Raw genomic sequence first — 12,115 nt, 5'->3', positions numbered from 1 at the left:
GTTAATCTCGTCTCGATCTACTACACATGTATTTTGTCTTTTTAAAGGAGGTGAGAGTCTGGTTTTGGGAACTCTACACTTCAAGGAGCTAAAAGGGAAGACCCCGTGACCAAATTTGGGGTTGAGCGATAGGCCCGAAATTTATCTTGCAAAGCATCCTTCGCTGAGATTCCTAAGATCTCTGCTTGCTGTAGACACTCTTTTACTAAACGTTTCATGCGTTCCACTAACCCGTTAGCACGGGGACAATATAGAGCTGTTTTGTGATGAGTAATGCCCATTTCAGATAAGAAATCTGTCATGTTTTCCGATATAAATTGTACCCCGTTATCAGTAACCAGAATGTACGGGATATCTTCATCAAAGAACACGTCCCTGAGAAAGCTAATGAGTACCTTTGTGTTAATCTGGTGCACACACTTGTAAACCACCCAACGAGTGTGATAGTCCACCATGGCCAGTATGAAGCGTTCATTTAAGGTTTTGAGATTGAGGGGACCAATGATATCAAGAGAGTCGTCTGTTGAAATCCTCCCTCCAACCAGCCCCACCGTTCTTACCTGCACGGGCCACAGCTGATGATTACCAATTATAAACAAGTACAGGAATATATGCAGTGCCTTAAATGTAAATAAGGAAGTGCTGGTACTCGCTATCCAGAGAGCCTGTTTGCTCCCTAGAAGTGCTGGTACTTTTACATTAAAAGCATTGTACCAGTGCTGAGAAGTGCAGGTACTCTCCCTTTCGAATTAAAGAAGTGCAGGTACTTCGTTGCGGACAGTGCCTGCCTATTTAAAGCACTGGATATATATTTGTGTTAAGTCTGGTGCAGACGTGCAGAGAGTTTGAGCCCCTGGTGGTACTTTCAATAGTGCTCAAGTGCATCTGGGGTGGGATCCAGGATGCGCTTAAGGGTCTCTGCTAGTACCAGGATCCTTAATAAAAGACCATGAGGGACTCACTTCTTGATTACAGCAGTCTCCAGGTCATTCGCTCTAGGCACAGAAAGGTCTGTGTTTTAGGTCACATCTGATCTGGTGTGTCCTATTAATAAATCCTGTGAGAGCCTGTGTTCCTGATCACTACTGGGCTACGAGTCATTAGATGCCTATGGAGAAAAGGCCTTTAGTCTAAATCAATGTTTACCAGTGAAATCCTGCCTTCAGTTAATGTGACTCTTTCTGTTGCTTTCACCCATTGGCCACAAACCATGTGAAACGTTGTGTTCTGGATCACAGCTTGCCCATTAGTTCCGAGCTATGGTAGTGTGAGGCCATGAGCCCTGCAGTGCCCTTAGTATCTGTACATGACAACAGTGTGCCTGTTGGAAAGGGTCTCTTACCTGTTCTGAGGATGTCTCACCAACTGATGTCGCACTGGAAGAGAAAACAATGTAGAAAGAAGGTGAGGCTCAGGTTGGCCAAGTCTGCTGCAACTACCATCTCTGCGACTTAATCACTCAGTCCTGGCCTCCCGGCACAGTATCATACAAGCACGAAAGGAGAGAAGTTGGCAAAGTACAAATATGTCGTAACTGCAGGAGACCCTACAACAAAATATAATTTTCAGGAGTCTGAGAACCCATGCTTGCCCCAGGAGGAGCGACCAACTGAGGACAGGGCTCTACAGACCTGCGGAGATCTCTCATATGAAGTTTTAATCCAGGCATTTTTTCACTTCTGATGTGTCTTTCCACATACATTTATCAAAAACCTTCTTCTAGGCCAGTACATGAGTAGGAGAGCCGAATTGATCCAGGTCAGGAACTCCATGTTTCAATCTAATCTTTCCTGAGTGGCCAACATAATCTAGCATTGTTAATTTATGAGTTAATTCAGGTGAACCAACACCCCCACCCTTAAAATTCCCTGGGCATTAACTGAAAGCCTACAACTACAAACAGGTGTCACTGTTGACATTGAGTGATGTGGCAACTTTATTAAGAACCAAGATATCTTAAACACTCTTAATTTTGCCGGCAATGGGCAAGTCACAAGGACTACACAATCTACTCTGAGGACACAGGTATATACTTCAGCAGTCACCTGCAAGTGTTAAAATAATTCAGAAACAGGCCCACCAGCCCACTAATATATTGTACCAGATGAGCTATCTTGTGCTATGAAACAGACTCATATTCCCACACCACATAAGTGAAGATGTGCTTGCTTTGGACTCTGACAACCCACAGGTACTTGCCCATTCTATCTCTGACAATAGACATTACAGTCCTCTGCAGAGGGCTATACCAGTGGTTAAAGACCTGAACCTGAGTTATAGGCCCAAGCTGCAGGCAAGGGCCTATAATTAGGGTGAGGGCCTTCACCAACTGGTATAGCCCAGGGCAGAAGGGCTATAACGCTTTTTATAATATTCCACCCACTGAGAATAGAATTGTCTTCAATAGAGCTCTCAACATTTTAATGATGTAATCTATGTTACAGAAGTTTGAAAACAAAACGCCTTAAGCCCTTCTCCACAAGGCCCTCCAAGCTAGAGTAGAACCACATGGTGGGCATGCATGGGGTTCTCCTCGGTGTCACACAGTGTTGCACAATAAGTTTACTAATCAGACACTCTTGATCTCAGTCACCGCAGTCCCTCTATGGTTGTGAACAGTTCTTGTGCCTGTAGCCCCATTACAGTTTGCTGCTCTTGTTACTGTGGCTCTGTGATAGTTTACAGAGCCATCTAGTGCTTAACTTGATCCGGTGTTTGACGGTGGGGCCCACTGGCACTCCTTTTCGGGTACTGTAACATATTTTTCCTCATAAAACATTTACCGAAAGCAAGAGAGTAAATATAAAAACACGCAAAGGAGAAAGAAGAAGGAAGAGGAAGGCAGAAAATCCCTCACAAAGGGAGAAAGCAGGAACCTGCAAGAGTGAAAGAAAGACTCTGGAAGTGTCAGCTAGTGGATTAAAGAGGTCTGATGTGGATTCTAGGCTGCTTTGGGCACTGGCACTTATTCTTTTACAAATTAAGCACTTGCTTCATCGTATCTCCACAATATTGTACGGCTTTCTCGTCACTCTGACCCAATGATAGTGGACTGCAGTCACAAGAAAGAGAGCTGTACATGATGTCTTGATGAGATGCAATGGCAAAGGCGACAGAGCTGAAGAGACTCGTGGCGCTTACAGAGGTGTTCACACAGTGGCGGCCGCCACAAATAAAGGGTGGTGAGGTGGGAGGGGGAGCACAGGAGGGGCAGCACGATAGGAGGATCTTGTGGGGGGTGACAAATAATAGATTTCCACACAAAAAACATACCTTTAGCTGCCGGCCGTCTCCAACGTTGCATCGCATTCGCCTCCTCTCTTCCTCTTCCTGGGTCCCAACAGGCCCTGGGACAGATTTGCATCCAATCCCCGTGCTGCAGAGCACCGAGGGGATTGCTCTGAGCGGGCTGAATAGACGCTCTGCTCAGACAAGGGAGTCTACAGGGGTTTCTCCAGCCCAGCTGCACATTGCAGCTGAGCAGCAGAAAATCTAAGTGCGCATGTGTGTTTTGGTCGGGCCGACCAAAACACACATGAGCACTTAGGGAGTGGAGTGCACGTAGCGCTCCTCCTCGCCCAGCCCATGCCTAGGCCCTGCCACTACCTACAGCGCTGGCTAAGAACCGGCAAATGCACGAACATCGTCTTATATTACACTTGCTGGCTCTGAGCTAGGCAGTGAGGCGATGCTCCTCCGCCATTGCGGAGGAGCCGCCGCTGTGTGCACAGTAACAAGAGCTTTGCACTGGCGCCAGGAGCCACTGGGAGGAGAAAGGGTTATACTATCATGGGGCTCCAGTGATGAAAGGGCTGTCCACTCGCGTGGAGCCACAGCCACAAAGAAAGACAGCGTTTTCGGTCTGCTGTGGAGCTGCAGTGAAGACAGTGCCGAAATGGAGGCTCCAGCAGCCCCTGCGGCGCAGGGATCCCCAAACTTTCAAGGGCCTCCAAATATTCAGAGGGGACCCGTTCATCCTAAGGAAAATGAATATCTGTGAGATATGGGAGACTTAAGAGCCTCTCACCACATTCAGCAGGGGGGCCATCATTGTGCCTTACCCACTGGGTGATGACAGCTGTGAGCTCTCGAGGAGACGCAGGAAAGGGAGCGGCCAAGTCTCGCGATGCTACAGGGGCCATTGCCCCTGAGATCCATACGAGTGCACTGCAGCAGCTCTATCATTAGTGCAGCGAAAGGAAAATCTTCAGCGTCGACACGGCGGCTCCACGGCCACCACACTGAGTCAGAGAGGAGAAGGCTGGCTCCGGACACCCACGCTGACCAATTAGAACCAGATGCCAGCGTGGCACAGGTCCAACTTTATACCAGCAGTATAGAGTTTTATAGCAAATGTCCTCGGGGTTAAAATAAATCACAGGCTTGTTAACTTCTTTGGCATGTGGAGCCGAGGCCTCCAGAGCTGTTCTTAGGCGTGAATGCATTCGCCGTGGTCTAGGGCCCGTCTGCCACAGCTGCAGTCGAGGAGCAGGGAAAGGGTGTTTGAGGTCAGCCCGCGGGCTACTCGACACCTCCTACGCACGTGAGCTTCAAACTAGGGGGCAGGCAAAGGGAGACCCGGGGTGGCACGAAAGAAAACGACTGCAACCAGGACAATGTATGTATTTATGTAGCAGTTTTATATAACGCGAAATCGACCCGAAGTTATTGGAGCGCTGTACATGAGCACCAGTTAGATTACACAAGGATACATGCATTTCTTTAGGCACAGGAAGATTAAGTGATGTGTCTAGAATCACAGGATGCTGAGACTCGAACCTGGTTCCACAACTACAAAGTCAGCAACTCTGGCTGTTATGCCACATCCTTTCCCAATGAGCGCAAGACTTGTCAAATAAGCATCAAATAGGGAAAAAACTGAGAATTATTCCAATCAGTGGTGCTGGGACAATTTTCCGAGTGAGGGAGCTCTTTTAAGTCATAAGGATTGTGAAAAATCAAAGTATCGCATAGAACAAATGTAGCAAATGAGTCACCCCCTTTCAATAGGAGAGAGGAATGGGTGTGGTATGTAGCTGGTGGTGGATTTTGCAGCCCACTGTTGCAAATACATTACTAAAGCATCGTGTGGTAGCACATTGTCGTTTACAGATAGGACATTTTCCATTGACATGGCCACAAAAATCGCACTCATGTGCAGTTTTACTGATAAGACTATAAGTTGCCGTGTTTAAACGCCTCTGTTTGGTCCATAAAGCCCTGTATGGAAGTGGGCCACCCTATCTACAGGGTAAACTGCAGTGGTATGCCCCCACTTGGAGTCTTAGATCCAGTGGGAAATTCCTGTTACTTTCCCGGCGTATTCGCCCACCAGGTATGGTAGGCATTCATTTTCACATTAAGCCCCCCAGCACTGGAATCTGCTCCCATTGTATCTACGTGCATGCACGGACTTTAAACAGTTCAAGAAAATCTAAGACCTGGCTTTTCTAGTCTCTGACATTCTTTCACTCTGGGCCTTCAGAATCTTTGGAGCTGCAGTAGCGCCGAGAGACCCCAGCCGGGGTGATACGTGCGCTTCATAAGCAAACCTAACATAACTTGTTTAAGCAGGGAAGTGAGGATTCGATGTCAGTTGCTCAAGTGCTAAAGTCTATCACTTAAACATTATACTATGGCGGGAGGTTGGGGTGGGCATACAATCTTCTAGGCCTGTGGTAACGAGTGCACGAGATGGGTAGGGGAAAACTACTGGGCGAGATAAACTTTGTCTTGCAGGTAACTGCGGCCCCTGCGTGAATACCTGTTTGAAGCAACATTACAAATGGGCAGCGTTTATACCTATAAACCATTCCATACTGACCAGAGCATTATCAGGACTATTGCTGTCATTACCAGTGGCATCTTAATTCCGAAGGGGGCAGTAACAGCAGTATCCCTGGTATTGGTAACTCCAGTGGAACGAAGTTACCGGGTGGATTAGTGGGTCATTTGTACGGAGGGCCTATGAGTGAACAATCAAACACAATATCTTCACTCTATCAGTTAAAATTAGATGTTCTAGTTGATAAATTATCAATGTAAAGATATCGAGCCTTTTAACAGGGAACTACTTATGATGTCATGAATATTCACTGAAAGTTGCAAGTGAGACTGACAGAAAATAGTAAGTTGTTTTCAGTTTTGTATTTATTTACTTTGGGGTTTTTGTAAAGTGCTACACGTCACATTTCAGTTATGTATAGGCCCTGACAAATATGTTAAATGTACAGTTTCATAAGGAGATCATCAAAAGGGCAGGGACCGTAACCATGTGTATTAATGTTCTGTTCTATATAAAGTTCAATTGAAAGTAAGTCTACAGACCTGGGTTTTGCAAAGTTTGCTGAACCGCCCTTGATGGATGCAGATGCCGCATCATAGCGCTTTAAAAAACTTATAGCCATGCTGCACTGCAGCTGCACTGTTGTACCAGTCTAAATATTGACAAAGCCAATAGGTCTCATCTCGTAGGCAAGACCTATTGGCTTTGCCAGTGCTTGTTTATTGTCACTTCCCTTCAGTCAATCCACACTCTGTACACACCACTGTGGTAAAATATAAAATTGCTGTAGATTCAACCATGGTCCCCATGAGGGGAAGTACTAAGAAACACACTGAGGGAGCAGTGGAATGTAGGGTTCACATTTCTGAGCGCAAGGCCACATTTCATGATAGGTGCACAGTCTTCTGATCAGCCAGGTTTGTTTCAGGTCATTCCAGTTCTGATTCACTAATACAGTGCTCATTTTGCTGCAATTCTTATTTTAAACACTGCCCTCACTGCATCCCTTTTTAGGTCGAGCCTAAAGTCAGCACGCAAGCGCTGCTCTGGTGAAGATCTGCTGTAGATCAATACGTGAGGGAAGCCCGCCCACTCCCCCGCCCATATTTTTCATTGGCTTGTGTCTTTGTCCTTCGTAAATGCTTCCTTCGGATTAGTTTATAGGCTTGATAGTCCGTTCTTATTACAGCCAGGTCGTCATTGGCATCCTCCCATGGCTACTGGCCCCTTACTTTGAGTGTTACACAGTACATGTTATTTAGACTGTGAGCACTAATTTCTTTAATGAGATTCTCGTACTGCCTTCTCTACTCGCCCCTTCCTCCTGTTGTCCGTGCCTTCTCACCCCCTCCCCCGCACTCCTGTTGTCCATGCCTTCTCGACCCCTTCTCCCCCCGCAAGCACTCCCATTGTCCGTGCCTCCCCACCACCCATTTGTCCTCCCTCCTGTTGTTCATGATGACTACCGTTTGCAATGCAATAGGTCTTGCGTAAATGCATAAATTGCATTGCAACTACATGTTAAATGTCTCACCACTATTCCTATTGTGTCCTGCTTGTTCCTGAAACCTCTGTGCCAGGCCAGCTCAGTTTTGATTCTGTAAAATGATGTCTCAAGAGGTGCAGTTGTGATACCCAGAATGCTGCAAATGTCATACAATTCTGCAACATCTTGTCAAGGGTAGTAAGCCCTATATAGATGCAAATACAATGCAATTGCTCTTTGGTCTCCTCAGTGACCCCGTGTGAGCAACCCACCTAGCCATATGCAGGCGCACAAAATAATTTAGTATTATACCACAGTCAATTGATTTATACAAGTATTTGTTAGTAAAGACAAATAAATATCCAAAACTCTACATCCTGATTAAAATATGCTGTTGAAAGCTCACAGGTAGAGCAAATAAAATAAACCCCAAATAAAATTCGATTCTATCGTCAGTGCGATATGCACGAGGCTTGAAGCATCTCTCTGTCTTTGATTCTAACTTGTGTCCCACCTTCCTCCTATCTAAATTGAAACATTGAAAAATTATCCTTGGGTCCTATGTGATCCTAAAGGAAATTGAGTGGAGTGTAGAAGGAATGCTATAAGAAAAGAGTGTACCTAAAACCAGGAGAGCTGGATCCAAGACAGATTTTCGGGGTATCCAATGAAGATAAATTTAAAACAATGAAACTAAATTGAACCATTTATCCTGAAAATATGTAATCGATCTGGACCCCTTGAACCTACGTTGGACACCCTGTAGATCCTCTTTGCCTTTGTCTGCCCTGGGCTCACTCAGTCGAGGGAAGACGGGAGCAGGGCTTCCTCTCTGGCCATCACACGAATAGATTCACCAGGAGAGGAGCACTGAGCCCCCATCCCAACCCTAGGCAGAGCTGCCTTTTTTGTTTCTGTTTTATGAAAACATCTTACCTTTTGTTTTTCTCTTGTTGGGAAGAGATTGGCACCAAACAACAATTGCAAAGAGCAGAATGCTGAGGATCCCAGTGCAGCACAACAGCACAGCATACACGTACAGATCTGGGGAGGGAAGGAGAAAGAAGAGAATAATAAGGGGATGCCTGGATATAGGTGCAGAACAGGGAAGAAAAGTGTGACAATAGGAACATCAGGAGCATCCTGGGAGTTTACTAGAAACATGCAGAGTGGCCAGTGCTTAATTTGAGCCGGTGGTTTCGGGTGCTCGGCACCGGCACTTAATTGTCAACACCTGCACTTGTGACAATCTGCCACAAGGTGGAGCTGTCTCAGATAACCACAACAACTGTCAATTATTAATTTACTATACATTAAAAATGACTATTACCTGCCTCCCAAGCCATTCTTATAGTTTTGGGTGCCTGGAATAGTCTGAATTGTCACACTTGTAGGCGTATAATGGTTAGTAGTTATGTTGTTACCATCACTGGCAGTATGGCAGGGGCAATTTGTGGTGCAAGCTGCAGTGGTCTCCTGACGAGAGCCCTAGCACTTATTTAATTTCAAATTAAGCTTTGGCAGAGCTAGTGAGGCCGGCATTTTAGACACTGCCACATAGCTCTGGTCAGCACACTACACAAGTCCCTGTTTAAAGCTTTTATACAAATGTTTTCTGAGGAAAGAGGACATAGGCAGATGCAGAATCTGGCGCCATCTGTTGGTCCTTGCTGTGTTAGCTGCCTTCCCATTAATAACTAGGGCAGCTTTGGGCTAAAATCGGTCTATAAATGTAACAACACAAGTGTGGGGAGATGAAAAAGCAGAGATGTGGGAAATAATGTCCCCTCACTGATGGGCCTGTCTGAGAGTCCCAGAAGCACCATTTACACAGTATTGGGAGCGAGATGATGTAAATGTCAAGAGCATCCCTGTGTTTAGTTGCCATTCACATTTTGCTTCCACCCACCACATCATACAGCGTGGAACAGTGTATCAGTCCACTTCTGTCGCTGCTCTCTTGCACTGCGAGCGACAGCATTTTGCTTAATCACGTGCACATTCACCTAAAAATAAATGAACTTTGGTGCCCAGGCTGCTCCGCCAATAACTTTACTTTGCCATTAATTTTTTTTCTTTCCAATCTTTATCCTTTTTTGTTTTTTTTGTCATTCTGATGTGTTTAAACTATGTCTTCACATTAGAGCAGAGGTCTTCAAACTGTGAGGCGTGCCCCCCTGGGGGGCCGTGGCTGCATTCCCAGTGGGGAGCGAATGCATATTCAACTATTTGTAAATGAAGATAGCCTGGAAGGGCAATTTTTCTTTAATTTGTGCTTTTACAGGCTGTCTTCATTTACATAAAGTGTGTGAACTGAGATCCCGAATGCCATGGGGCAGGGTCAGTAAGTGGCATCACAGGATCAAATAAGTGACTAAAAAGAGCAACATATTCTGTAACTATTTTTGGATTTTCTCACTGTGTTGTAGCACATTTAAAATTACAGGCGCATGTTAAATGAAAAATAAATGCAAGTTAAACCAATAAGTGGGAAATGCACTATTTTAGGCTGTCATATCACATTTGGCTAATGTGTTCACTGCAGAGTTCCTGGGTGTGACATGGCAGTCGCAGAAAGTAATCCTAGTTGCACAGTGGGAAATAGTGGCTGGGTTTGTATAGTGCTGCGAAGTCTCAGCCGATAACAGAAAACATTGTGAATAAGTCAGTCGTTATTAAAGCGTTAGGAATCCTACCTCAATCAGAATTCAAATTTCTCAAAGTGAGCTCACCTATCACTCCCATCTTGTATCTTATTCCAAAGGTACATAAGAACATCAGAATGCCATCCGGTCAACCAATTATATCGGCCATGGGCAGTCTATTTGAACACACTTCCAAATATTTAGACTACTTTCTTCAGGATCCGGTAAAATGTCTGAGTTCCTACACCAAGGACACAGGAGATTTCCTGAACAAAATTTATGACGTTGAATGGGATTCAGACTATTTTATGATCACATTAGATGTGTCTTCCCTTTCTACAAGTATCTCGCATTCTGATGGTATCAGGGCAGTTAAACATTTTTTAATTTCTCGACCACTGTCACTTCTTAAACACAGAGAAATGTTGGTAGACATGTTAGGCTGGTGCCTACGCAGCAATATATTTCAGTTTGAATCAGATTTATGCCAGCAAATGAGAGGTACTGCCATGGGCAACTGCTTCGCCCCCAGCTATGCACATTTGCATATGGGCTGGTGGGAGGAGCAGGTGCTGGCAAATGACTATGGCAAAGAAATGAATGACAACGTGATACTCTGGTCACACTATATTGACGATTCATTTGTCTTATGGCGTAACAGCAAATCATCTGCAGAAGATTTTGTAAGTAGACTCGATGTCAATGACCTAATCTTACATTTTACCTCCCACCTCAGTGACACAGAAGTACAGTTTCTAGATATAACTATTTATGTGGTAGATGGAAAAATACAAACCAAAACATTCAAAAAGAGCATTGCAGGCAATACGATACTGCATGCTCAGAGTTTCCACCCCACTAAACTCAAAAATAGTATTCCATACGCTGAACACCTTCGTATGAGAAGGAACTGTAGCAATCCTCAGCAGCTACAAATTGCCCAATCAGAATTGTCAGAGAGATTTAAAGCAAGAGGTTCTAACAGATCTATCCTCGATCAAGCAAAGGCAAAAGCAAATCTAAAACCCAGGCTGCAACTCCTTTTTACAGACATCAACAGACCCAAATCTTCAGATACTAATGAGCAGAAATTCCGCTTTATTGCGAGTTTTAAAGTGCAACATCAGGGAATTCGAGTTATCTTTCAAAAACACTGGCACATATTATGTAGTGATCACGTGTTAGGACCTAAAATACACAAGAAACCACTGATGACCTTTCGTTGGGCACGATCCATGAGGCAGAATTTGGTGGTCAATAGTCCGGGGTTAGTACAACAAGAAACATGGCTCAGTGCTTCTAATGATATTCACTGAACATCTGTCTGCTGGAAAGCCCCTCCACGGTTCTATTAAAATTATATGCAAAAGTATTTTTTTTATTTGAAAGTTATATTATAAACTTTGTGGCATACAATTGCAATAAAAACAAAATTAACAGCAATCACACCAGCTTACTATGGCCACATCTGTTTACTTTGCCTACTGCTGGGTTTTTGTGTGACCGCCACTCTCCAGGAGGCCCTGGTGATGATCTTTGTGTGTTGCCCACCAGGAATACCAGCATCCCTTTTCTGTCCTTCATGACGTTATATGTAGCTGAGGGACAGCTACCTAAAGCAAGCATTAGGGTGTGACAATGCAGGCCGCTGGTCAGCTCTTGTGAATCCAAAAGTAAATGAGTCCAGGACCCTAAATTCAGGTTCACAGAGTTAGGCCCAAAGTGTCATCTTCTCCGGTGTCCCAAGGCCATATAGTGAATCATGAAGAGCACCCTTGGTTTTAAATTCTATAATTTGGAGTTAATGAAGCCATAACTACTACCAGTAGCAGCCTACTGGAATTTTTTCTGGCTTTACTGATCCTGCAAAAAAGAAAATCAGAACACTCTCAGTATGCAAACATATCAGTCTTCATACAGATACCTAGCTGGCATACATGGCAGTGTTATCCCAACTCCTCAGATTCCCTCTTCACCCAGAGATGTCTAGGGCCATATTATCAAGAACGGTGATAACATTATTGCCGCTTTAGCGGCAGGAAACTGCCGCTAAAGTGGCGATAAGGGGCTTGATAATATGCCCTAGAGAATTCCAAAAGAAGCCCAGGTTCTGGTGTGAAGAACCTCAAACCTGGGCTTCTATTGGAATTCTCTAGGGCATATTATCAAGCCCCTTATCGCCACTTTAGAGGCAGTTTC

At 44.8% G+C, this 12,115-nt stretch overlaps 1 protein-coding gene across 1 annotated transcript in view; it reads right to left on the bottom strand.

The window, feature by feature from the left end:
- The window catches only part of VSTM4 (V-set and transmembrane domain containing 4), a 105,767-nt gene that overhangs the window by 36,075 nt on the left and 57,577 nt on the right, over positions 1–12,115 (bottom strand). The window contains exons 4-5 of the mRNA XM_085608764.1: positions 8,208–8,315; positions 1,343–1,376 (exon numbers count right to left, since the gene is read on the bottom strand). Coding sequence (XP_085464890.1) covers positions 1,343–1,376; positions 8,208–8,315 — 142 coding nt within the window. The remainder of the gene's footprint in view (positions 1–1,342; positions 1,377–8,207; positions 8,316–12,115) is intronic.

Source organism: Triturus cristatus, chromosome 1_2 (assembly GCF_964204655.1).
Source record: "Triturus cristatus chromosome 1_2, aTriCri1.1, whole genome shotgun sequence".
Classification (NCBI taxonomy): Eukaryota; Metazoa; Chordata; class Amphibia; order Caudata; family Salamandridae; genus Triturus; species Triturus cristatus.
Note: the sequence above shows the minus strand (reverse complement) of the source record. Positions and strands in the feature narration are given on the sequence as shown.